The following is a 26,053-nucleotide window of genomic DNA, read 5'->3' on the forward strand; positions in this document are numbered from 1 at the left end:
GAATTCCCAGACAACAAAACAATGGAAGGCTTCCGCTGTGTTCATTCCACTGGTCTTTGCAGTCACGCATATTATGTGTGTCTTCACTAGCAAAGGACTCAGTAATGCAATAGACTTCATAATTTGGATAAAATATTCAAGCCATTGCCTTCACATTAACCTCTATTCCTAGAAACGCCCTTTTGCCGTCATGCTGGCTTTTGCAGCATCGATCAAGAATAAAAATGAGTGGACTTTCCAGAATAGGTTACTACGACACCCAGCGGCCATTCAGATTAACTGCACAGGCAAAACTTCCAATTATTTTTAAGCCAATCTCTACACAGTAATTTCTTGTTCACCATCTATTCGGGTGGAAGGTCGGTGATCACGGTGGATTTCGACTCTAGGTTCAGAATAGGGTAACCAGGAAGAAGGCCGTAATTTAGATTATGAAAGGGCTCCGCGCTCAAGTCTGTCGGAAAGCTGCGGCACCTCGTTTGTCAGTCTCTGCTCTCTGCTTGATATTTTATTGCTTTATTATTTTTTATTATTCTGTTGGGAGCCGCCCAGAGTGGCTGGGGAAACCCAGCCAGATGGGCGGGATATAAATAAATTATAACTACTACACTTACCTAGGGAGCGGAGGGATTCTGCGCGTGCTCAGAAGCACGCCTTCGCATTATTACTTCCCATGACCCGAGGCTGAACCCCGACTGTGCAGTTTGTTAAGCCTGATAAACCTCGTACAAGAGAGATGAACTTGTGTTTATTTAATGAGCACACACTCTCATTCTTTCTACAGGGCTTGAGGAAGCGCTGCTTTGGAAAAAGCGATTCCCCACGGACCTTCACAGGGGATTTTAACTTCTGCTCTCCTATTCCGAGAACCACGGAAACAAACAAAGGGGGGAACCACTGCGGTGAATGCGAAACGAAAGCATTTGCCTCATTCGTTTAAAAGGCAGGCAGGGAGGACTAACATTGGCTGCGCCGTGAGCAAGGCCCGCCCCACATTCGGCGCGGCGAATTGCGACCATAGAGAGAGAACGTTTACGATGCAAGAGCGACGTTACCTAGATACCGCAATAACGCCAAGGTTGATCCGGAAAAGGAAGTGCGTGTCTGGTCCCTCCTTTTCCTCCGGCCTCCATTTTGTGAGGTGCTTTTCGGCGGCCTGGGAGAGGCGGGCAATTCGGTCGAGCTGATACGGTTTCGTCCTCTTGCGTCCCTTTGGCCGGCTTTGAGACTCCGCCGCCGCCTCCGTTGCCGCCTTCCTCCTCCTCGTCGCCGCCATGACGGACCGCTACACGATCCACAGCCAGTTGGAGCACCTGCAGTCCAAGTACATCGGGACGGGCCACGCGGACACCACCAAGTGGGAGTGGCTGGTGAACCAGCACCGGGACTCGTACTGCTCCTACATGGGCCACTTCGACCTGCTCAACTACTTCGCCATCGCCGAGAACGAAAGCAAGGCCCGCGTCCGCTTCAACCTCATGGAGAAGATGCTGCAGCCGTGCGGGCCGCCCGTCGACAAGCCCGACGAAGCCTGAGCCGCCTGGCGCCCCGCGGGAGAGAAGGGGCGGGAAAGGGCAGCCGGGGCGAGAGAAATTTGGGAAGCGCCGCGACGAGGAGGGCCGACGGGACGCGGCTTCTTCCCTTGCCTGAGGCCGCCTTCTCTGGAACAAACCCTGCCCCTCTGTCCCCTTGTTGCGCTCCCGGGGCCAACTTCCTTTCGAGTCCCAGGCGCCTTCGGAGAGCGCGGCTTGTGAACTTCCCTCAATTCTGCCGCGAACTGTGAGAAGCCCGTCCAGCGCGAGAGACTGAGGCAGGTGGTTCCCCTTGCTCGGAGGCGGCGTGAATTTCTTGGAAGAGGCCTGCAGGACTCCTGAAGGCAACGCGTCCCACCCCCCGACCCCCGCCTCACTCTTGATTTTGTAACTTTTTGGGGGGAGGAATTTAGGCAACTCTAATAAATGCCCCACTCCGCCTTCTAATCTGTTTTGTGGTGATTCGTTAATTTATACAAGAGATGTCAGTCAGGCTGTATTTTTAGCAAGTCCCGTTGAACCCAGTGAGGCCCATTCAGGTCAATGGGGCATGCTTGTGAGTAGACCTGCATGGGATTCATCTGTAATGGACTGCACAGAGGAAGCTACAGGGCAAACAAATACCTGCATTTCAAAATGTTGTATGTCAAGTGTGACTGCGAAATTGCTCTCAAATATTTGTGGACACATACAGAAGCAATGGACCCCCCCTCATACTTTTAGTTGAGGGTGGCTGTTACTCTGCTTCATGCAGGCCTCTCAATTACCATTAAAATGACTGGAGGCTGCACAACATATGTACTGCATATTTTCGACAACCATCACACAAGGCCACCTAGGTTTGATTGGTCTGTTGATTATTTTTCTTTCATTAGTAGCAAAAGCCAGTGATTACATGTAGCTAACCAATATAACGAGGGGGGAAATACATAAATAAAATGGGGGGATGTAACGGTGAACAAATAGGAAACACTTGGCTTCAACTTAAAATTACAGCATGTGTGTGTGCATATGACTCCATCGTCCATAACCATTTGCTGCTATTGTATATATGCCAGCTGCAAATATTGAGTCAACTCCCAGGAATTTGATCATGTTTCTTTTATTATTGCATAGTTCGTAAAGTCATACAGTTTTCATGAGACACAGGATACATGTTTATCGGTGAACTAGTTTGCTGGACTCCTGGGCTGTAAAAAGTAAGTGCTCTTATTCAGAGGCAAGGGGCAACATGCCACCCTTATTTTTTGCCCTGTACTGGAACCCTAAAAGCAGTAAAACATTAATTTAGGAGGGCTGTGAAATAAAGCAGATCATATACAATGGTATAAGTTTCTCTTTTCTCTGAAGGTGGACTCTGTTAAGACTGTTTCAAGGTACAGATCAAGACCACTTTGAAATAGTTCAGCTTGAGAAACTGATCTATTTTTATACCCCTGATACAGATGCTGGTATAGCAATACATGGTTATTTTGTATGATTTTGTTTACTAAAATGGATATTGTAGGCCATATGCTGAAGAAATGGGAGTTGCATAAATGGATACAAATAGCAAAATGTCATGTTTACATTAAGGTATCTGGCACTTGCAGTAAGTTTTGATTTTCCACATTTTACAAGCTTATTTCTACTATATTTCTACACATTTTACAAGCTTATTTCTACTATATAAAAAGTTCTATGGAACTGTCATTTTTCCTTGACTGGTCTGTTTCTCAACTGTTTTTCATGGCTTTTAAGAGAATTAAGATTGGATCACTCAGTGATTTAGTTACTTTGTTTCTTACCCAGGCTCCTTTCCAGAGGGAATTGCAGGTGCTTTTTTCTGCAGTGTTCCACCAGAGGTATCTGCAGCATGCCCTTAAAAATAACAAATCAGTTAACCTCTTTAAAATCCTTTGCAAAAATACATTCTGGGCATAGTCCAGAAAAAGTCAAGCACTGATTTCATTTGTAGAATTACAGTGCATTCCTATACATCGGGGTGGCCAACTCCCGATAGACTGCAATCTACTTTCAAAATTAAAATCTGGCAGTGATCTACCCCCGTTTTTTAGGGGTTCAGGTAAAAGTTGTTGAGCTTTTTAGGGGGAGGGGGAACCCCATTTTGCAGGGTTTAGGGACATTTTTGCAGCTCTTCTAAGGGAGGAGCAAAAGCAGCCACTAACCTTACGATCGCTGGTTTCTAAACTCCAGCTTCCCTTCTGTAACAGTAGAGGCCTGCGCAGGGAGGGGGGCCAGGGCCAGAAGGGGGCCAGCGATCTACCAAAACCTCACAGGGATCAACCAGTAGATCGTGATTGATGTGTTGGACATCCCTGCTACACATGTTTGCTCAGAAGTAAGTTCCACTGAGTTCTGTGGGGCTTGCTCCCAGGTGAGTATAGGATTGAAGCTTTAAGCATTAAACTTTCATTGCATTTTGAAAATGCTTGATTGTGGTTATTTCCAGTCTTAAGATCACTATGCTAAGGTTTGCTTGGTCAAAGTTTGTAGGTTTTTCCATAACCCAGTTTTAAAATACGAACCAAAGGCAAGAGTATATAACAGAATAATTTTGAATATTAATTTCACTCCAAACCAAATGCTATATCCCTTCTTCTACTGTTTCTAGAATTATTTCTATCCTACTTAGCCCTTTGAGCCCCCAAATAGGTTCTCTAGATAGTTTACATAAATAATCCAAAAAGCAAATTATATTGCATATCAATTAATAAATTATTAGTTCGAAAGTCGTCTATTTGGATCCCTTCCAATCGGGATTCAGGCCTCACCATGGGACTGAAACTGCCTTGGTCGCGCTGGTTGATGATCTCCGGCGGGCTAGGGACAAAGGTGAGAGCAGTTTCCTAGTTCTGCTGGATCTCTCAGCGGCCTTTGGCACTATCGACCATAACATCCTTCTGGACTGCCTAGAGGGGCTGGGAGCTGGGGGCACTGTTATACGGTGGTTCCGCTCCTTTCTCCTGGGCCGTGTCCAGAAAGTGGTGGTGGGGGATGAATGTTCAGACCCCGGGGCTCTCACTTGTGGGGTGCCTCAGGGTTCCATCCTCTCCCCCATGCTTTTTAATATCTAGATGAAGCCACTGGAGAGATCATCAGGGGGTTTGGACTGGGTGTTCATCAGTATGCAGATGACACCTAGCTCTACCTCTCTTTTAAATCAGAACAGGTGAAGGCGGTGAAGGTCCTGTCTGAGTGCCTGGAGGCGGTTGGAGGATGGATGGCGGCTAACAGATTGGGGTTGAATCCTGACAAGACAGAAGTACTATTTTGGGGGGACAGGGAGCGGGTGGGTGTGGGGGATTCCCTGGTCCTGAATGGGGTAACTGTGCCCCTGAAGGACCAGGTGTGCAGCCTGGGAGTCATTTTGGACTCACAGCTGTCCATGGAGGCACAGGTTAACTCTGTGTCCAGGGCAGCTGTCTACCAGCTCCACCTAGTACGCAGGCTAAGACCCTACCTGCCCGCGGACTGTCTCGCCAGAGAGGTGCATGCTCTAGTTATCTCCCGCTTGGATTACTGCAACGCGCTCTACGTGGGGCTACCTTTGAAGGTGACCCGGAAACTGCAATTAATCCAGAATGCGGCAGCTAGACTGGTGACTGGGAGTGGCCGCTGGGACCACATAACACCCGTTCTGAGAGATCTGCATTGGCTGCCAGTACGTTTCCGAGCACGATTCAAAGTGTTGGTGCTGACCTTTAAAGCCCTAAACGGCCTCGGTCCAGTATATCTGAAGGAGCGTCTCCACCCCCATCATTCAGCCTGGACATTGAGGTCCAGCTCCGAGGGCCTTCTGGCGGTTCCCTCATTGCGAGAAGTGAGGCTACAGGGAACCAGACAGAGGGCCTTCTCGGTAGTGGCGCCCGCCCTGTGGAACGCCCTCTCATCAGATGTCAAAGAGATAAACAATTACCTGATATTCAGAAGACATCTTAGGGCAGCCCGGTTCAGGGAAGTTTTTAATATGTAACGCTGTACTGTTTTTAACACTTGATTGGGAGCTGCCCAGAGTGGCTGGGGAAACTCAGCCAGATGGGCGGGGTACAAATAATAAATGATGATGATGATTATTATTATTATTACTATTATTAAGCCATCATAAACTACAGAAAACTCACCTACTGAGCCATATGATACTGTTAGAGTAGTTCTAACAGTTACAAAATTGGCTTAACCAGAACAGTAAAGGCATCCATGCAATGTGCAACAGCAGCAAAAATGAATCTTTTACAGGGTGGTTTTAACTATAGGGCATACTAGCTAATGAATGTTAAATGCTATGAAATTGTTTAATGTTAAAGTTTGGTGGTACAGTTGAAATAGGAGTAATTTCTGTGACCCTCAAATATTTCTGAGCATTAATTCAACGTTATTTTTGCTACTTACCTATTACTACTTGGCTTGGATCAGTGCCTTCCTGTGTCTTGTTCTGAAGCAGTGTTCCCACGGCACTTGTTAGGGTTGGTTCTTTTTTGGGAGTTGCTTGCTTGCCCTAGAAAATATGAAGTAAATATATAAAGAACGTTTTAGCATACGTTCATTATGCAGTACAGTTGATTTATCACATTTGTATCCAAAAAGTTTAAAGAACTTTTGGACTATCATATGTTTATCCTCTCAACAATCCTATGATGTTTAGGTAAAGAGTGGCTGACTACCCAAATATTTTGCAGTGTGGGGCAGGGGGGTGGCAGAATTCAAACCAACATTTCTCTGATCCAACACTATCCACTACACCACATTGGCCCTTCACTAACTGAAGTTGTGTACAGTGGTACCTTGGCTAATGGGGCCTCCTGCTGCTGGGTTACATATGCTTCAGGTTACAGAAATAGCTCGGGTTAAGAACTTTGCTTCAGGATGAGAATGGAAATCGCGCTCCAGTAGCAGGAGGCCCCATTAGCTAAAGTGGTGCTTCAGGTTAAGAACAGTTTCAGGTTAAGAACGGACCTCCGGAACGAATTAAGTACTTAACCCGAGGTACCACTGTATTAGCTGGAGTACTTAGATTCTCCCCAAAACCTCTCATAATTGTCAGCAAGACAAACTGAAGAAGAAAAAACCCTAGAAAATTTGCTTTATGGCAGGTAAAGGTAAAGGACCCCTGGACATTTAAGTCCAGTCAAAGGTGATGGGTGTGGCGCTCATCTCGCTTCAGCCCAAGGGAGCTGATGTTTGCCCACAGACAGCTTTCCAGGTCATGTGGCCAGCATGACTAACAGTGACGGAAGCCAGAGCACATGGAAATGCCATTTACTTTCCCGCAGCAGCGGTACCTATTTATCTACTTGCACAGGTGTGTTTTCAAACTGCTAGATTTGCAAAGGTGGAACAGAGCAACGAGAGCTCACTCTGTCGCAGGGATTTGAACCACTGACCTTCCAACTGGCAAGCCCGAGAGGCTCAGTGGTTTAGACCAAAGTGCCACCCACATTCCCTATAGCAACCCTACAGGGACTAAATAATTTATGCATTTTTTAAAAAGGTGAAAACCCTCCAGTCTGTTGGATTAAAATATTTCTGCACATTTTCCTATGGGTTTTTTGTTGTTTGCAAATTCTGCTTTGACTGGTTTATTCATCCATCAGTCTTTTCTATAGCTCAAAAAATGTGACATTTGGAAGCATTTTGCATTCTGCTTTTAATGGGAGAAGAGTACTCTAGAACTTTTAGAGTGACGTGGCAACAATTAGCAGAAAATAATGTTGCAATGAACATGTATTCATTGACCATAATATAATACATGCTCAGGCATGGACCATGACTTATTACTGCCTACACTGATTGGCAGAGGCTCTCTAGGGTTTCAGGTAGGTGATATTCCCAGTCCCAGATGTACATGCCAGGGAATGCATGTGGGACCTTCTGCATGCAAAGCAGACACTCCACTACTGAACCGCAACCCTTCTCCAGAATTCATGGGAAAGTGAAAGAATTAATGGAGATACATTTGGCAGAGCTCCTCCTTGTTTTTATTATTCTATATAGCCCCTGGAAGAAGGATGGGATAAAAATGTGACTAATGGCTTGAATACAATAAAATTACTTACAGAGGGTGCTTTGGATCCTTTCTGACCTGGAGCAAATGCACGCCTGGCTGCTTGTTCTTTGCAGAAATTGATGTGCCTTTCTGCTGCAGCCTCATTAAACCTTCTCATGCAGTAAGGACACTGAATATAATCTGAACATAACAAAGGAACGGGGGCTATAAAAGCAATTTATATAGTACCTGGGAGACAACATCACTGTTATAAAATATATAAATAATGTGAATATGCCACAATGAGCCAGTTTCCCTTTGTCATCTGAATCCAGGTTCATGGCTTAACTCTCCTGGACAAACCATGAGCTATAAACCACAGGACAGCTTGGTTACAGCTTGTGGTTAGGCTGGAGAAAGCTAAAATAAGCCCAGGCTGGGACAACATGCTGAGCCAAACTGTGGTTTAGCTCAGCATTGCACAGTTGCAAAACAACTCGGGGGGAGCAAAGCAGACACAATCTCCTCTCCAGTAGCCTGCACATTCATGCTGAGCCATGCTTTGAATTAGAATGATGTGTGACTCAGGCTTATGCTTGTTATCTTGCAGATGAAGAAATTAGGTTGAGAGAGACTTCCCACTGAAACAGTAGCTGAGTTGAAAATTATTCCCTTGAGTGGAAGTCCAGTATTATCCACTAGCTCTGTTTTAGTTAATTGTTCAAATGACTCTCTGAGTTAGACCCAGACTGCCCTTGGGCAGAATTGTATCTACGGGATGTTCCCACAGGTGAAGGCAGTGAGTATCTCTTCCTCTGCAGGAGATTTCTCTGAATCTTTGGCCCCTCTGTGAGCCTGGACCCAACCCTCTATTTTTAAACAAGGGTGAACAGCTTCAATGCAAGTAAATAACCTGGATTAATGGTTGGAGGCGGTGGCGGAGGCAGAGGGCGGCCTTCTTTCATAGCTATAGTGGCAAGTTTGGCTGATCGGATTGCATTAATGAAGTCCTCATGCTGTTGTCTCCAATTAGATTTTCTCTCTGGTTGGCTCTGAAAAGGAACTACTTGAATCACATTTTTCAGTCAGAGGGTGCATTAATAGATACATAGTCCTAAACTGTTTTTGAAAAGAGAATTTCAAGAGATGTTAAATGCATTATAATAATGAAACAATAACAAGCAATAATAAAGTTTAATTATCTATTAAACACAGGTAATACAGTTCCTTGGTTTTCTTGTGCCAGGTGCAGAAGAGGGGAGATAACTATGACAGTGTCACCTCTAACAAATGAGTGGGTAGGAAGGATGGTTTTGGGGTAGGAGCGTGGTGGATTTAGGTGGGAGCCAAAGCCTGGGCTTGGTGGAAGATTTGAAGAGGGAGGCCTGTGCATAGATGGAAAGAGATTAGAGAGCCTGGTGGGTAAGGGCAAGTACATGAATCTCTTAATCTTGAGTTGAAGAATCATGGAATCACAATGCTCACCTCTTATTTGAGGCAAGCATAATGTATCCTTAGGATCTTTATTTCTGAACCAGGAAATAGCAATTAAACTAGATGTTAATATGAGCCCCAAATGGATGGTTCCAAAAGCACAGTTTCATAGTGAATGAAGAGGTTTTGGAGGGCTTGTAAAGAGGAAGAAGAAATATGCACTTACTTCCTAGTAGGCAATGTAAGGGAAGCAGAGTCAGAGGGATCTATGACTCAGTGCTACAGTAACTTTTACAGGACATTTCAGCCCTATGTATTAGCACAGTCCTTATGTCTGGCAAATAAGTCACCCTCAACTCTGTTGGGAAACATCCCTGAACTGATATATTTGGGTCGAGTTGCATGCCTAATTCAAAAATACCTTCGGGGGTGGCTTCCTCTTTACTGTTGGAATGTCAGTTCCCTGCAGTCGCTGTTTCAAGGAATTAAATGGCTTGCACTTTTTGTTGAAGACTTTTCTGCATATTGGTTCATGTCGTGCCTACGATGGAGAGAGAGAAAGGTCTGCCAAATAAGGGTTGATCAAAATTATGTTATACTGAGTTCTAAATGGAGGGCTCCAGAAATGAAAAATGAAAGGTATTATTATGTCAAGCCTTCTTGATTTAGTGTGCCCAAGCTTTTGGGAGTCAGCAAAAGAAAATGATGATGCCTAACTTGTATGTATATCTAATTACCTGTGTCTGAATTCTATCCTGGACATGGAGTAAATGTGGGTACCTAATTTGACTAATCTGGGATCCTTCTGGTTTTCTCAAGTTAAATATTAATAAGGTAGGTGTGTGTGTTTTCCTTAGCAGAGGTGTAATTATTTGGCTGTAGTGCCAACCAAGTCGAGTGGCTTGTTCACCTTTGATTGGCTCAGGCTGTTGCACCTGTAAGGATATAACCTTGTAAACAAAGTGGGATTTTAAAAACTTTTTTTAAAAGAAGCGCATCGGTTTTTCTTGTTTGGTTTTTATGCTGGGTCCAATGTAATGCCTTTGTAAAGGCTGCATGGATTGGCAAAAGTCTAGTTTGAGGATAATGTATAAACCACCCTGGACACTTTAAAATGGCCTGAACAAGGGACTTTTAAAACTTGTAACTCTGAATTCCCCTTGCTAATTGCATGTTAGCTAAGCGGTGAAGGAAGGCATATGAACACCTAAGTACCCAGGAGGCCCAGGTTCAAATCCCTAGTCAGTCATGAAGTTCACGGTGTCTCCTCAGTCTAACCTACTTCAGAAGGTGGTTGTGAGGACAGAATGGAGTGGGGAGACCCAGGAAAGATGATACATAAATGTGTTTACTGATATTCATGTGGTGGCAGCTGCTAAGAGTGGCAATTAAAGGTAGTTTAAATGGGAAGTGAAAATGTAGCATGGTCATCCAATATTCAAAAGGATTCCTGAGTACATGAACTTGAATTGGTCCAAAGTGCCCAGAGCTAAGGGACTGAGAAACACATTGACATATATAAAAATGTTGTGAAGGAAACATTGGGAATTGTTTCTAAGATACGTGAGGTATGCGAAGAGCTTCCATTTATTACTGATTTTTCTTCTCTTTGCATTGAATAAAAGGCAGGGATGAGGGATATTTACTGTAAACACTAACAAGTACTTCCAAGTACTTGCCTGTTGCTATTTCTGCTTTGAATTCCTTAAAAGCTGCAGTCTATGAAAGCTTCTGCTGTAAGGTTAACTTCAGCTGTGAACCAGCCTACTGAATTCATTCATTAACAGAGTCATTTTCCATTCTTGCTTGGTCAATTATCTTAAGGTTGCTTTTATGTCACTAAATATATTCAGTGGTTAATTGTCTTGTTTTTACCAGTGCATCCTGTGTAAAATGTCTTCCACAGATTTCACAAGAAAGCAAATTCTGGCTGCTAGCATCTGTGTGAAATGGAAGAATACAAGTTATTACTTACTTATCCAGGGTTTTCTAACATCCAAGAAATCCACACAATCTCATTTTTTCTCTTCCAATTGTGCTTCCCCTCTTCTCGTGATATTAATCCAACTAATATTGTTTTTAATGTATATGCCGCTACATGCCAATAAATAGCCCTTTATTAAGTTAGAAAAAGAATTAGACAGAAAGTCTGCATATGAAAAAAGGTGCTTCCAGAAGGATGTTACAAGGTTAATACTTTGAGTGATGTATTACTCATCATACTCACTGCATGAATGAGGTTAGCTTCCATGACTGTGGTCTGTTCAACATGTTTGACATATTTCTATGAATAGCTTCTGCAAATATCAGCCAGTACGGACAAACATTTACTTAAATGTAATGAAGAGCAGAGAGCCTGTGCAAAACCATTCACTGATAAAAGTTACTTACAGCTCAAAGTAAAGACTGAGAATATTACATACCTACAGCTCCTGCTTTATTCCCAGGAATCACACTCATCTCATAGTGCAGTGATATCAAATTCTGCCTTTAATATTTTTCAGGGAGACAGGAGCACCAGGTAGTTTACTCTTGCTTATTTAGCTCCTTTACTTGTAAAAGCCCAAGTTAAATGTCATTGGCTGACAGTTAAAACAATTATGACACATGCAACCCCTCCATCATGCAATGATGCACATGAAAAAAGAAGTTAAGCTACTCTGAATTCATTTGTTTCCTCTACAAGACAGTTATCAGTGAGTGTTAGTAATGGGACACCTTGACTTAATAGATGTTCAATAAGGCAGTTGGTTCTTCAGCTACAGAAACTTCTAAAGTAGTTAAAACTAATAGAGGCAAGCTTGAAGTTAGCAGTTTGATTTGCCAAGATGAACTGTTTACCATTGACACCGTCCCTCCTTATTAAGTGGACAGTGATAATGTGTTGTAGGAACCACAAGATGCTCAGGAAAGATTCTTTGAGGGAAATTCTGGGAGGCTGGGCTAGCAATGTATAACCATGATCACTAGATGGAATTTCCATGTTCAGAGGCAGTAGAATATAGAAGCTGGAAGAAGATCATGCTCAACTTGTGAACATTTCATATTCATCTGACTAGCTGCCTGTAGTGCTGAAATATATGGGTCTGCTAGTGGAAGCCCATGCAAGGATTGCTCCCACAAATCTGTTCTGGAGGTTCAGGAGATCCCTAAATCAGCACGCAGGGTGAAGAGAGGGAAAATCATTTTGCAAGCAGAAATGCCCATAATTATCTCCTTAGTGCTATGTTGAATTCTACCATTTGACTCATGGCCTGATACTTTAACATGAGGTTCTTAAGATAACACCCTGCCTCTCCAATCGCAAGAGTTAATTTCTCTTGAACACCATTCCTGTAAGCAGCAACACAGAAGTATTAACTTAAACGTTAAACCAAGTTTTGAAAGTCTAATTGTTATAATGAAAGCAGACAAAAGTGACTAGTAAAGAGATTTTACTATAGAGGAGTTTGCCCATCTTAACAAATGCCTGCCAACACTTCCATAGGAGAAAATATTACAGCAGTTTTATTTCAATGGTACCCAAAAATGATTTTGGATGTAACCAGATGCCGGTAAGTGACTATCTGAATTCAAAAAGTAATTATCTTAAACTTTGCTGTTGTCAGGCTGAAGACAGAAGTTCCAAAAGGTATCAGCCAAGAGTATGGTAGCTGAGTGTCCTTAACAAGAAGCAATTGTTTTTCATTATGACAGCTTGAGCCCTTGAATATTCTGTTTCAGGTTGAGCAGCTCTTTCTCTTGCCTTGTCTTCTCTTGCTTGAAGGCCAATCTGTTTGCTTTCTTCTCCATTCTGCGTTCCTACACAGATAAACCATTTATTTCAACAAAGAAGTTCCCAAAGCAGTTTCCTTAATAAAATAGTATGCAGCCTCTGCAGCCCCTCACATGCTCTCCAGTGATCTGTGGAAGACCCTCCAACCCTCCCAAACAGTTTTTGAGGAATGTGCAGGGAGAAGGAGGAACGTGAAGCCCCTCCCAGAGCAGAAATCCATTCTGTTTGTGCACAGGCACCATTGGATACAACCCAAATGCACCCTCCGCAAGCTTTGGAGGGCACCACATTGGCTATTCCATGCTACAAATGCTGCAGAAACGCATCTCATAAGAAAAGCTAGTTTATTTCTATTGCTATCACTAGTAACATGTAGAGAGTTCGGAATGAAGTGACCGATTTACCAATCCTTTCAACTATATACATGCCAGTTTTTGGGTTCTTTCTGGGCTGCACTTTAAAATTTATTGTACTGGTCACAAAGAATGCAAAGATTCTTGCAAGCAGCCAGCTGCTACGAGCAAAGGTCTGTAAAAAATTAGCATAAATCCAATACTGGTATTAGCAATTGAAATGGAACGAAGGAACTTCTGCCCCCTCCTAAACCCATACAGAGAAACACCATTAGAACAAAGCAGCATCTTTTCCCAATCAGATGAAGATTAACAATTGATAAAGATCTAATATAGAGCACAATAGTATCACCTTCTGATTAAGTTACATTTACCTACTCCCTTCTGAGTGGGTGATCCCCTTCTGATCAGGACCAGTGTCACTGTGGTGCTCAGTGTACATTGCGCTCTGCACCCTTTATTTCACAACAACAATTTAGCATATTGTAAAAGGACAGAAGTCAAATACATATACGATGCAGAAATATGCCTGCATATGCCTAACATGGTATCAATCTGCTTGGTGCTTATCTATGGAAGACAACCTGGAAACAGTGAAGTTATCCGGGTTCATGTTCAAAAGTTAGGATGTAAATGGCTCTGGTTCAAGTTAAAACTGACCAACTGCTTTAGTGAAAGTGACAATCAGACAAATGCACATTTCAGTATTTACTGAAAAACGTGAAAGAAGCCTACCTTTCGTTCCTCTTTGATAGCTTGTTTTCTAGCTTTCCGATCTTCTTTACTCTCATTTTTGCATCGTGGTTGTGTGGCTACTCTTGGCAGGTCACTGTCGTTAATCATTACCATGCGTTCAGCCTGCTTAGCTGTAAGTCCTCTTCCGGGCAAAACACCCAGAGGGATTCCTGTCTTACTTGACACTTCAATTGGTTTGGGCTGAAAAGTAAATACATACAAACTAATAAATGTTTTTTCTTCCCCCACCCCTTGCTATACTTTTTCATGTCATGTATAAGCCAACAATAACATTGTGGCTTTCTTCCCCAATCAGCCCAGTCCAAAGTTCATTGCAGCAGAACCTATAGGCCCTAAGTGTCAAATCAATGTTCAGTCAAAGCAGAATTTATAACCTCGCTGGGGGGGGGGGATGTCTGTTTGGCTATGATTAAATAATAATAAAAATGTATTCTTGTTCTGTTGCAATATTTATTAAATGGCTTCCGAGCCAGCTCAGCCCAGCAGTTCCATAGACCAACGCATTGCTTGGATCCCCCAATTGCTTCCAGCGGTTTGACACCCGCGGGCGCTGCCTGGCTTTTAAAAAAAAATATGGCTTCCTTATACTTGTTGAAAATCTTTGGCAGATTACATAGAAATTACTTGAAACTGTGCATGTATGTTTAGTATTTAAAGCAGAGAATAGTGATAATTTTTTAGCTTCCAATTTCCAGGTAAAACAAGTTACTAAGAACTTGTTTTCTGTGACAGCAATAAATGCAAAAATATTTAATACCGCTGAAGGAAGAAAGAAAAGACACCAACTAGTCTATGCTGGATCACTTTTGAGTAATGACAAACAGGTCTGGAGAACAGTTACAATTCTCCCAAAACATGTAAGCTTATGACCACACATGCTACTGGGATAGGGAACCAAAGAACTACACAACTAGTTATGTGCACCCAGAGACAATCATCTTCCATGCCACATGGCTTTTAATTTCAAAAGCCATTTTCAAGATGGTAAGGCTTGCTATTTTATTTTTCCTTTAAAGCAAAAAATCCCACTAGGCATGCTGAAATTCTTGGATGTTCCTATTATTGGTCAAAATTCTTAAAATTATATAAAATAGAAACTTCAATTTACCTTTTGTGGAACCTCAATAAGTTTTGGATGATTGTATAAGTTTGAATAGGTACCTTAAAGAGAAAAAAAGAGACACAAGTTTAAGTAATCAATCAGTTATTGCCCCAGTTATGATTTTAAAACTTTTGTTACAGACCAAACAATTGATTAATAATTTCATATTCACTGGCCTTTTTCGTTAATAGGTACTGTGTATGCTAGTTTGACACACAAAAGCAGCAGTATAATCCCTGCATTTTTTAGCTGTTGGGGGGGGGGGGGACATGTAGCTCTAGACACTAACTCAGAATGGATTCGCAATCCCACTTTTCTTTGGGTTCTTCAACAACCAAAGCTGCAATTTCTTCTATCTCATCTTCATTCTCACTGGGGAGCAGCTTTGAATCTTCTTTGATTTCGAGACCTTCAAGTTTGACACAGCTTTTGGGGAAAAATAAAAGATTCATGAAGGCATATTTAAAACATTTTAAATTTAAATTTAAAACTGCCTTTAGCTGCTCTTCCATTGATCAGCATCCCTTAGAGCAGCGGTGGCTAATTTATGCTCTCCAAACTTTGTTGGACACCAGAATTCATCAGCTAGCCTGGTCAATGGCCAGGAATAATGCAAGTTACAATCCGGCAACAACTGGTATGGCAGAAATTAGTAGACATACTGTACATTATGTATTTGAAAGGTGTAATTTGGCAAAGTAGTTCCCCTGAATTGTGCATCACCATAAAATACAGACTTGCACACTATCAGCAGGCATTCCAACTGCATAAAAGCTAAATATTTTTCTCTCAGTACAGCCTACGTTGTTCGCTGCATACCCAGTTGTATATAATTAAAGGTATTTATTTATTTATTTTTCATAAAATGTATATACTGATTGTTAAACCCCGCTGAAGTATATTCACAATTGCCTCTTCCGTACCCGGCACACAATTTATAATTGCTGCTAGAGGCAGAGAATGTTGATTATCCTGAGTCAATATGAAGTAAATATCAATACAAGCGTCAAACCAAACATTTTGCCATCAAAAGCTAAATATTTAAAGGACTTTGGCTTTCTTCTTCTAACATAGCAATTGATCATCGGTAACAGCAGTCAAGCATGAATATAAACAAGAGATTCAACTGAGCTCTTCCCCCATGAACCAGATAAACCACAACCAAATTAAACAATTAGAGAAATATAGTGTTTTTCATGAAAATGCCTTTAAATAAAAATTACTCAGCTTCCAATGTAGTCTCTGGAAATTAATCAGTAAACAGAATACAGAAACACTAAACCAGCAAAGGCTTCTTTAGTGCTCATGCAACTGTCCTTTTCGTGCTACACAATGGCCTTTTTGATTAGTCTTTTAAAATAATTTCTTTTTTTAAAAAATGGCCTTTTAATGTTTTGATTGTAGCTTGTGTCCAACATTTGTAAATCACCCTGATGTCGAAGGGTTCTATAGAAATTCTTTTAATTCACACCGAGAAATCAGACAGCTGGGACATTCTACGTACTTCTTTGCCTTCTCTCTGTAGTAGTCATTCAAGACTTCCTGTAACCGCGTACTGTCGCTGTGAATGAAACCTTCCAATTCGGCATTATCCAGTGCTCCAATTTCATCGTCGTCAAACTGCTCAAAGAACTAAACATAAAACACACAACACTCAATCTGAACGTATCTGGAACTAATTATATAACTACAGTAACAAATCTGAACCGCACAGGGAGAGGAATTCAAGTTTTGAGAACAATTGTTTTCATTCTCCTTATTTCCTTCTCCTTTATGTAAAAACTAATACAAATTTATTTGCTACCCTGCTGATTGGCAATAACATATCTGCGGCTCAGAATAAATGTTACTCAATATTGAACAAAAATATGTAAGGTACATATTACAGAGTATGATTGTTTAGCAGTTAGCTGTCTTTCTGTCATTGGAAAAATATGATAAAGTAGCCGTTTACAAAGGACTTTGATCTGCCTGTATCAGAATCAGAGTTTGAGTGGGGGAATAGTTGCCAACAACCCTTTAAGCTTCACCAGAATCATTACAGTTAGGTTACCTCACCTTCTCAAATCTCTCATCCAAAAGGCTCAACTGTTCATTCCTTCTCATTACTGAAGAAGTCATGGAGTATTCTGTGAAACGGCTCTTGGTCTCTTCCTGCATGAAAAGAAATTCTTTCATTTCTCCTTTAATCTCACTGTCATCTGACAAAGGACCATCCGAATCCACATCACTCTGAGTGCCTTCTTCATCCTCTTCCTCCATGTCCTCCCATTCATCTTCATCTCCAGACTCCCTAGGAAGAGCATCCAAAAAGAAACAGAAACCCAGCTATCTCATTTTTTTAAAAAAGAAGTATTAAATAATTGCTATCTTGCTCTTTAGCCAAAATGGCTCCTAGGATGGCATTTGAAAAAGAGGTAGAAAGTGTGCTTTCAGGCTTACAATAAGAAGCCAAAGCATAGAAGGAAAGGAGATTGAAAAGCAAACTCTTACAGTTTTTATAACAACCAGATGTAAACATAGCTTGATGGAATGGCTGCTGTAAGGCAACAGCTGAGGGGAAGGGGACTGAAGCCACTTGGTTTCTCTGCAGCTGATTATTATTGTCTAGAAGGATGTCAGGGGCCGGCAGCAAACATACATGACTGCCTCACCACTATGGAAAGTAAACACAGGTGGGTCAGAGGTGATGATGGGCAGAACTCGTGGGTCTATGCTGCTTCTGCCAGCATAGAACAAGGCAGAAAGGTGGGGAAAGAGAGGCAGCTGCAGCAGCATTGATTCTAGGAGGCACCCTATTTCCCTTTGCCTCAGTGTCACAGGCAATGATGGACTGGCACTGTGAGAAACAGTAAGGAGAGGACAGGATAGCTGGGCCAACTTTAGAGAGGAGAAGCTACAGAGATTTGAGAAACAATGTAAATGGTTGGGGGAGGATGAAGCTGAACTCTGAATGTATTGTTTGTTTTGCCAGAAGCCCTAAGAATGAGAAGAGTCTTAAGCCTTCCTTGGTAAAGAAATAAAGCGCTCAATAGGCCTACCCTAAATTGAAGGTGGTACACTTGAGCTGCTGATGGATCTCTATCAGGCTGCTGCTCTTCCTCCTCACCTCATTTCTTTTCGGACTTCTTGTCTAACCAGGTCATAGGTCATTACTTTTCTTATTTTGCAGTTAAACAGCTGATGAGGTGCTGATTTTCAGACACTGAAAAGTGTCTATATGAAAAGGAGCATGAAGATAGTTCCTTAGCAACGTTTTGCCCAGCGGCAAAACGCAAAACAAAGAACAGAAAGGCAACGAAGGACAGTAATACTTTTCCATTACCAACAAGCTTCCTTTTCCTGCTCTGTGCTTCCTTGATTATTAGCCCTTAAAATGAAGTCGTCATCAAGAAGATTATCAGGATTGTCGAAATCAAAGTCATCGTCAAGTGCCGCAACAATGTCAGGATCAAAATCCAGCCTAGGCCCTAATGATAGATAAAATAACACCTTATAAACGAGTTATGACAAGCCATTTCTCAGAAAGTGTCAGAGCCAAACAGCCAGTTTGCTGTAAACACTAGTCTTTAGCCAAGCATAGAAAACCATTCATTGTGGCTGTTCCCTTTATAGAATTCCCTTCTATGGCAGACTCAAACCTGAGTACCTTTTAGAAGTGTTGCAAGACCCCCCGCTTGAATGGGAAGGCTTTTGGGGCCCAGAGCTAATTTAGAAAAGGGTGAGGAAAAATTAGATTAATTAATTTTTACTGTGTTCCATGAGAGGAGTTGTGTTATAGCATCTGCTTTTGTTTTCAAATTACTATTTTTTAAAAATTCAATAAGTGATTTTGCTATATTTAAACAGGCTGCTGCCAAATTCTTTTAAAAATACAAAGAAAGCTGATGAAATGGTCATTAGTACACAACTTAAAAAAACAAACAGTCAAACCCAAAACTAGCCTGCATTTCAGGGTAAGTAATTTATGGTACAACTCTATTCTCATACAGTTTACAAGAGTTTTCCCCCTGCTGTCTGTGTACAAATGCCGGCTCCCTCGGCCTGAGGCAAGGTGAGCGCCGCACCCAATAGTCACCTTTGACTTTTTACCTTTTATCTATTCCCCACCACACGTGAATAGAAGAATGAGTATGATAGCCAACTTGAGGTGGAAACAACACACATATAAAAAATGTTCTGACAGTGCTTTTTTTAAAGTGTTTTTTAAATAAAAAAATACATTGAATTTTCCACAAGGCTCGCCATTGCCATCTAGTGTCACATTGTATATTGCACTTAAACCACACTTAAAATGTTTTATTTGCAGCTGTATAGCTGAGTCCTAAGTCAGACTTTGAGTTCATCCACTAAAATCAGTGGACAAGTCCAATGATCTCAATGGGTCTATTTTGAGTATTTACAAAACTGAAATAAAAGTTGTGTCCTTTTCCCCGTTTCCAGAAGACTTACTTCCAGCATGGTAGAACGATGCATCTTGCAAAAACATTTATCTGTTCTGCATAATTGATGCTAATTTGATTTTGAATGAAGAATAAAGAGATCTAGGCAATCCCAAAGCATGTAGAAAATAGTTTCACCTCCTATTTTCTATTAGATTACATGGTGATGCTGCTGCTGCTCATATAGAAATTCTGCAACAAAAGTATTCCGTAATAATAGATGCTATGACAAAGAGACAGCTTAAGCCTATACTTTGATAGTCACTTTCTAGAGAGTAGCCTCCATTTAACATAGTATATCTTCTTAGTAAATATGAACCAGACTGCAGTGTAAATTTAGTACCTGAAATGGGAGCGGCTTTGTTTAACAATCCCACATCCTCTTCAAATTCTGATGCAAACACTGATGAGGGCAAGTTAATGGTGGGGGCCTAAAAAGCAAAAAGAACAAAACAGAGGTCATCCCCCCCCCTAAAAAATTACTCAAGACACAAAAACCACTGAATATTATTACTGTTTTTTAAAAATATTTGCCTGTTCTGAAATTGGAGACACAGCACATGTATGTTCATCGCCCCCCCCCCCCGGTGGACTAGTATCTGTAAGAATTTCTTCTACAGAGGCTTCTCTGGAGTGCAAGTTGACAAGCACGGCTGCTGGAATCCTAAATCCTGCTTATAAGTAACTTCTGGAAAATGTCCCCTTTTTTTGTGTGTAGATGCACAAACTATGATGTTATGGCAGTATGTTCCATCACCACTAGCCAACTTATTAATTGATACGTGTTTGGTAAAAATCTTCCCTCCACACCTCTAATCCTTCCAAATGGCTGCCAAAGAGACATACAGCACTCCCCCCCCCCCCAATCTCATAGGTTGAAAAGGGCTTCTATAAATCTGCTTGATAGAAACTGAATTTAAAAATTACAAAACTTTATCATTTGTGTTATTAGCTATTATTATTAGACTTATTCACACCAATAGTAGTTAAAAAGCTATGTTAGTCCATTGTAACAAAATTCACCGAATCAATCAGTGAAAGAGGCAGTTGCATTTTTGTTCTCATTGCTAGTTCTTTGTGGCAAGGCTGATTACAAAATAAACTGATGATAATACTTTGTAACATTTATATTCAGAGAGAAACGTGTGGCTGAGGTTATAATGTAACCCAAAAGACCAGAAGCCTAGCTCTGTGACTTTGTGATGGTCACAAAACACTTATGGCTGCCTTAGTAACAGTTGCTAAGGAGGGAGGTTTCAAGATGACTGTCTGAAAATGACTAGTGGGAGAAGCTCCCTTTGTTTATAGATGGACCAGGTGTAGAATAAAATGCAATTTGCTTCCATCAAGGGGTCCACAAATTCAACTGCCTGTTAGAATTTGTTCATGTAGAATCACTGACTAGTCCCTGAAAGAAGACAGACAGGTAAGGCTTCCCTGACAGGGGCAAGGACACAAGTGGTCAGAAGGCTCTGGCTGGAGGGAGAACAAAAGGCCAATCTGTCAGCTGGCTGCCAACTAGAGGAGAGCAGAGCTCAGCTTGGAAAGTAATGCTGGCAGTCTGTGAGAAAACCGCTGGGAAATGAACTGGCAGCTGGGGAAGAGCACAAAGGCATGCTCTGAGGTAGTGGTGAAGCTTCAAGTAGGCACCAAAATCCAGAACCAGAGGGTTTCAAGATGAGCTCTTTACCAGAGGGTGAATTTCAGCAAACATCTGAACTATTCTAGAAGTCAATAGGAAGAAGTCTGCTGCTCAGCATCAGATCCTCCTTATGGCTGCCTGGTGTGAAGGTCAAGCAAATTGGGTCCCAGGGAAAAACTACTGGGGGCTTATCTGGCTGCAAAAAACCCTCTTAGATGTTAGGAACTGTAGCAGCAGATACCCTGGTTAACTGCAAACTGTACACTTAAGAAATTGCATCCTACCACCTGAAATGCAACACTTTTTTCTTTTTTATGTAAATAATTCACTTAACAATAAAATCAAGTTTGTTCATCTGTCTCTAGTTGTGTTGTCAATCCCATGTCTATGTCACAGGAAGCAGGCTCCTGGGTTTCTTCAAGACATAGAGGATTTATTTTGGTGGCAGTGGTTAAAGGTTTTAGAGTGAATGCAACATTCGTTAAGGCCTGCCTGAGAACTTTCTTAGGTATTAAGGTAGGAAGTTTCATAGGCTGAAGCCTCAAAGATTTCAAAAACAACAACATAGGTGTGATAAACGGGCGCAATGTTTCATCACAACATTTATTAGAAGTTTTCAGAATACTTTATTTAATAATTTCAATCCTGCCTTTTTAATTTTTTTTTTTAAAAAAAACAAACACGACGTCTTTGCTGAATATCCTTATGAGAGTACCATGACAAGTACATTGTGTACTTACTGGAATTTGCTGAATTTCCTCGTGTACCTCTCCTTCTGTGGTCACAACAATCCTGCCTTGTTGACTGGGTATGCTTGATGGAACGAGCTCAGAAGGTCCAGAAGCTTCTTTGAGATGTTGCAGGTAGTCATAATCATCATCAAAGAATACTCCATATTTCCTCTGTTCCTCTCTTCTTTTTTCATCAACCCCCTAAAGGTTTTTTTTTTGAGGGAGAGGTCCCAAATTTATTTGTGTAATAATTCCAGTTATGAATCACTTCCTATGAAACATTTCAAAGCAGTTTAACAATAAAAGCATCTGCCCAGTATTTTTGCTGAACATAGATTAAAGGTAAAGGGACCCCTGACCATTAGGTCCAGTCATGGCCGACTCTGGGGTTGCAGCGCTCATCTCGCTTTATTGGTCGAGGGAGCCGGCGTACAGCTTCTGGGTCATGTGGCCAGCATGACTAAGCCACTTCTGGCGAACCAGAGCAGCGCACAGAAATGCCGTTTACCTTCCCGCCGGAGCGGTACCTATTTATCTACTTGCACTTTGATGTGGTTTCGAACTGCTAGGTTGGCAGGAGCAGGGACCCAACAACGGGAGCTCACCCCATCGCAGGGATTCGAACCGCTGACCTTCTGATAGGCAAGTCCTAGGCTCTGTGGTTTAACCCACAGCGCCACCCGCATCCCTGAACATAGATTAGGAGGAAGCAAATATTTCAGGGAGAAAGCAGGCACTTTGGATACAGTAACTTTCTAAACACTTTTTATGAAGTGTGTGAACACAGATTTTAGCATTCCCTCACCTCCAAGTAGCCCAATTAGATTTTTCTTTGAAGTATACTTCCTTGAAAACTACAGTGTAGTATGTATGCCACATGGTTTCAAAATGCAAAAATTGTAATGCAAATAAGTGCTAGGGAATTATTACACATTATTACAAACCCCAAAACTTCAAGGCTGAAATAATTTCTGGCTCAATCCTCTGAAAAGTAAAAGCTCAGCCACTTTCCTACAACACTGTATTTCATAACCACCTTCTGTGCAGGTAACAGAACTCTCTGGGGTGCAGTGTCATCTGCTGCCAAGGGGTCCCTCTGACTTCTGTGTACTAAATGAAAGGTTACGGCTTTTTTCTTTTCTATGAAGGGTTTCTTCCGCCTGTGAGGCTGCAAAACAAAGTAAAGATACTTAAGAATGATCCATAATTGACAACTTTTCTGCCTAACTATACGGACTGCATTTGACTGAAACTTCCAATAACTTTTACAAGTATCTGAAATTGAAAAGCAAAGCAAATTAGTCAAAAGTTGTTTGGATTATAGGCTTACCCACTGATCTGGTGCCTGGAGACACACATGCACTTGGCACCCACATGATATCATTTCCTTGCTGGCTTGAAATAAGCATTCTGCTGTAGTCAAGAGATTAGGCTGTGGTGTGTGCCTGGCTGCATGGAGTATGTGTGTGGTGCCCAGGAAAGTTTTGCTGGTTTTCAAAACTGACAATCCCTAGGTTAACAAACACACACTTGCAGCAGCCAACATTTATGCACTTGTTTTATGTCTCTGACATGGGCTTACAGAGCTCAGCTTCTTGTAGGAGAGATCCTGAGTGTTCCAAATACCTTTTGCCTGGTGGGTAAGAAAGCCACAGCAGGCCCAACCATGAGGCAAGGTGAGGTGGCTGCCTCAGGTGGCAACCCCCAAGGGGCAGCATACCCGTTCCACCAACCAGCTTTGTTGCTGGTCTCTCTGCTGGGTCAACAAGAGGGGAGGCAAGGTGTTCTGCCATCTAGCACTGCCACCAGGCAGGGTTGAGATCTCCCCGCCTGGTGGTGTGGCAGGAGAAGCCGGTGCAAAGCTTCTCTGCTGGGTAGGAGCAGGGGATCTGGAATCTCACCCTGCTGCTTGGCGGGTGAGACTCCGCAAGGGCTCCTCAAGGAGAAACAAAGCTCTTACACTCCATCTCAAGGGTGGCAATGGTGCATTTCGCCTCAGGTGCCGAAACGCCTTGGGATACCCGTGAGGAAAGCAAAACAAATGTTTCTTCGTTTGTTGTGCAAACAAATATCAAGATTACAAAAGTGATATTTGAGAGACCTTGGCTGCGTACACGGCATGCATTTAAAGCACATCTCCCCAGGAATTTTGTGAAGTGTAGTTTTGCTGGGAATTGTAGCGTGTTGAGGGTCAGCTACAGCTCCCAGAGATGAGGAGAAATGCACTTCAAACGTATGGCGCGTATGCAGACCGTGCCATCTGCCTCCATTTCTGCCCCACTGTTATGCCTACTCAATCCCCCCACAACTGCTAAGAAAAGGCCACTGTGGCCTTAAGTTTCCAGCAACGCCCCGGCAGGGAAGAGGCCGGAGGAACAACAGCAGAACTTCTCCCGAGGCTGCCAGCGCGACCCCGCGAGGAGGAGCGTCATGCTCAGAGCGCGCACGCAGGCTCCTCCTCCTCAAGCCGCCTTCACCTGCCCAGCCACCTACCATAGCGCGAGGACACGGACGTCGCCGTCGTCACCCACCGAACGTTCCAAGACCCCTCAGCACGCGAGTTTTAAAAAACCAGCACAGCAGCTGCCCGTGCCCGCTCCGCTTCACGTGCTTCCGGCTCCGGCGTCGCTCTGGTTTCCCTTCTCTATGGCGTCTGTTCGTCCGCCATCGTTAGAACATACCAATTCATACTAGGCTGCTCGGAAAGAGGGGAGCAGTGGGAGAACACACTCTATTTCTACTTCATTTGAATAGGACTGATGTAGAAATACTTATCGTTAAGAGAAAAAGTTGCCGTGTCTGCTACTGTACGAAGTTACAGGGAGTAAAAAAACAAAAAACCACCCCCGGCAAAAGAGTTCAATGGTGTTGACCCTATCTGCCAGGCGGAAGTGCTGGTGGGAAACGGAGCGGCACTGGAGCTCTGGTACAAATTGAAATGCCCCGCTCTTGGCCGTGAGTGTCTATGGTCTCAAAGTGATGTCACTCTATCCCACGGCATCTCAGTGGTGAAACCTCAGCTTATTGGGAGATCTGTGTGCCTGAAGTAATAGGGGCAAATGAATGTATACTGTGGTTGTATGTACAGTATACGGAAAGCACCAATGTGTACTGCAATGGCGTGTGACTTCATTTTTGCAGCATCATCTTTCGTGTGCTACAATGCTACAATCTATTTTATCTTAGAGGCGATATGAACCTTTCTTTCACCAGAGAGAACTCAGGGACAGGGTGACACATTTTAGCCCCCCCCCCCCCCACCATTAAAGAAATTAGGATATATTTATTTCTGCCTTTCCTTCTTGTTTGCTTAAATTAAAGTGATAGCTCAGGAACTGTCTTTTTTTGCTTTTATTGCTGTGTCAGGAGCTTTATTTATTGATGTATGTATGTATGTATGTAAATTCTGTAAAATGCTTTATGCACAATCATGTCAAGGAACACGGACACACATACACACAAATCCATCGATACATTTAAAACAACAACCCTAAAACAATGCAAAATAGACACTCCTGGCAAAGACCCATTTACCCAGCTGGGAAAGCCTGTGTGAACAAAAATCTTACCTGTTGTTTCTTGACAGGAATGCTATTCCACAGAACAGGGGCAGCCACACTGAAAGCAGTGCTCCAGATTACAGTGGTACCTCGCAAGACGAATGCCTCGGAAGACAAAAAACTCGCAAGACGAAAGAGTTTTTCGTTTTCTGAGTTGCTTCGCAAGACGGATTTCCCTATGGGCTTGCTTCGCAAGACGAAATGTCTTGCACCTTTTTTTAAAAACCACCAATGCATTCCTACGGGAAACCGTCAATACGCAGTGGTGCTTCACAAGACGAAAAAACTCGTAGAACGAAAAAACTCGCAGAACGAATTAATTTCGTCTTGCGAGGCACCACTGTACTGTGGGGCAGGCTTCTGAGATCTTTGGAACTTGCAGAAGAAACTCCTTCAGAATACTGTGATCTATTATTCTACTGGGCATTTAAGGGGTAAGGTCTGTCAAATAACCTGATTCTGAGCTGTATAGAGCCTTAATTGTTAGTACCAACACATTGAACTTGGCCTAGTAGCAAATTGGCAATAAGAGCCTATCCTCCAAGCAAGGTAATTTGTGGTAGTTTTCCCCAAGCAACCTGTCATGATCTGAAAGTTGATGAGCAGAACAAAGTACTGTAATTAAGGTGCTCACATTGTTTCTCAAACTTGAGCCTCCAGCTGATGTTGGACTGAAACTCCCATCATCCCTAGCTCACTTCATAAGAAACAATTGGGGCAGAAGCTGCCAAGAGGAAGGT

The 26,053-nt window shown here is 42.5% G+C and overlaps 3 protein-coding genes across 4 annotated transcripts; 1 reads left to right on the forward strand and 2 right to left on the reverse strand.

The window, feature by feature from the left end:
* Window positions 1–925: 925 nt before the first annotated feature.
* On the forward strand, window positions 926–1,979 carry SF3B5 (splicing factor 3b subunit 5). The gene has a single exon (XM_083435170.1). The coding sequence runs from the start codon at window positions 1,275–1,277 to the stop codon at window positions 1,533–1,535; it is 261 nt and encodes an 86-aa protein (XP_083291296.1). The 5' UTR covers window positions 926–1,274; the 3' UTR covers window positions 1,536–1,979.
* ZC2HC1B (zinc finger C2HC-type containing 1B) lies at window positions 1,934–12,225 on the reverse strand. 2 transcript variants are annotated; one of them, XM_083435127.1, is made up of 8 exons: window positions 11,376–12,225; window positions 10,828–10,892; window positions 9,374–9,493; window positions 8,432–8,570; window positions 7,589–7,719; window positions 5,925–6,030; window positions 3,320–3,392; window positions 1,934–2,797 (listed from the first exon to the last, which is right to left on the reverse strand). In XM_083435127.1, the coding sequence occupies exons 1-8, from the start codon at window positions 11,410–11,412 to the stop codon at window positions 2,773–2,775; spliced, it is 696 nt and encodes a 231-aa protein (XP_083291253.1). In that variant the 5' UTR covers window positions 11,413–12,225; the 3' UTR covers window positions 1,934–2,772. The 2 variants fall into 2 exon arrangements, with proteins under 2 accessions (XP_083291253.1, XP_083291254.1); XM_083435128.1 differs by lacking the exon at window positions 3,320–3,392.
* Window positions 12,226–12,369: 144 nt separating this feature from the next.
* Window positions 12,370–24,644, reverse strand: LTV1 (LTV1 ribosome biogenesis factor). The gene is made up of 11 exons (XM_083435049.1): window positions 24,247–24,644; window positions 22,790–22,921; window positions 21,763–21,954; window positions 19,724–19,811; window positions 18,264–18,408; window positions 16,997–17,231; window positions 16,443–16,570; window positions 15,228–15,364; window positions 14,945–14,997; window positions 13,816–14,016; window positions 12,370–12,753 (listed from the first exon to the last, which is right to left on the reverse strand). The coding sequence occupies exons 1-11, from the start codon at window positions 24,247–24,249 to the stop codon at window positions 12,640–12,642; spliced, it is 1,428 nt and encodes a 475-aa protein (XP_083291175.1). The 5' UTR covers window positions 24,250–24,644; the 3' UTR covers window positions 12,370–12,639.
* Window positions 24,645–26,053: the final 1,409 nt, after the last annotated feature.

Source organism: Podarcis tiliguerta, assembly GCF_965153285.1.
Source record: "Podarcis tiliguerta genome assembly, chromosome: 3".
Taxonomy (NCBI): Eukaryota; Metazoa; Chordata; class Lepidosauria; order Squamata; family Lacertidae; genus Podarcis; species Podarcis tiliguerta.

What these genes read in the sequence shown, in the direction of transcription:
- SF3B5 (XM_083435170.1), top strand. Translation starts at nt 1,275, where the DNA reads ATGACGGACCGCTACACGATCCACAGCCAGTTGGAGCACCTGCAGTCC.
- ZC2HC1B (XM_083435127.1), bottom strand. Translation starts at nt 11,412, where the DNA reads ATGAGTGTGATTCCTGGGAATAAAGCAGGAGCTGTAG. An exon ending in GAATAAAGCAGGAGCTGTAG is followed by an intron (nt 10,893 to 11,375) that starts GTATGTAATATT and finishes CATTTCACACAG; the next exon opens with ATGCTAGCAGCCAGAATTTG. An exon ending in ATTTTACACAGGATGCACTG is followed by an intron (nt 9,494 to 10,827) that starts GTAAAAACAAGA and finishes TCTCCATCGTAG; the next exon opens with GCACGACATGAACCAATATG.
- LTV1 (XM_083435049.1), bottom strand. An exon ending in TTCTGTTACCTGCACAGAAG is followed by an intron (nt 21,955 to 22,789) that starts GTGGTTATGAAA and finishes AAAAACCTTTAG; the next exon opens with GGGGTTGATGAAAAAAGAAG. An exon ending in CAAAGCCGCTCCCATTTCAG is followed by an intron (nt 18,409 to 19,723) that starts GTACTAAATTTA and finishes ATCTATCATTAG; the next exon opens with GGCCTAGGCTGGATTTTGAT.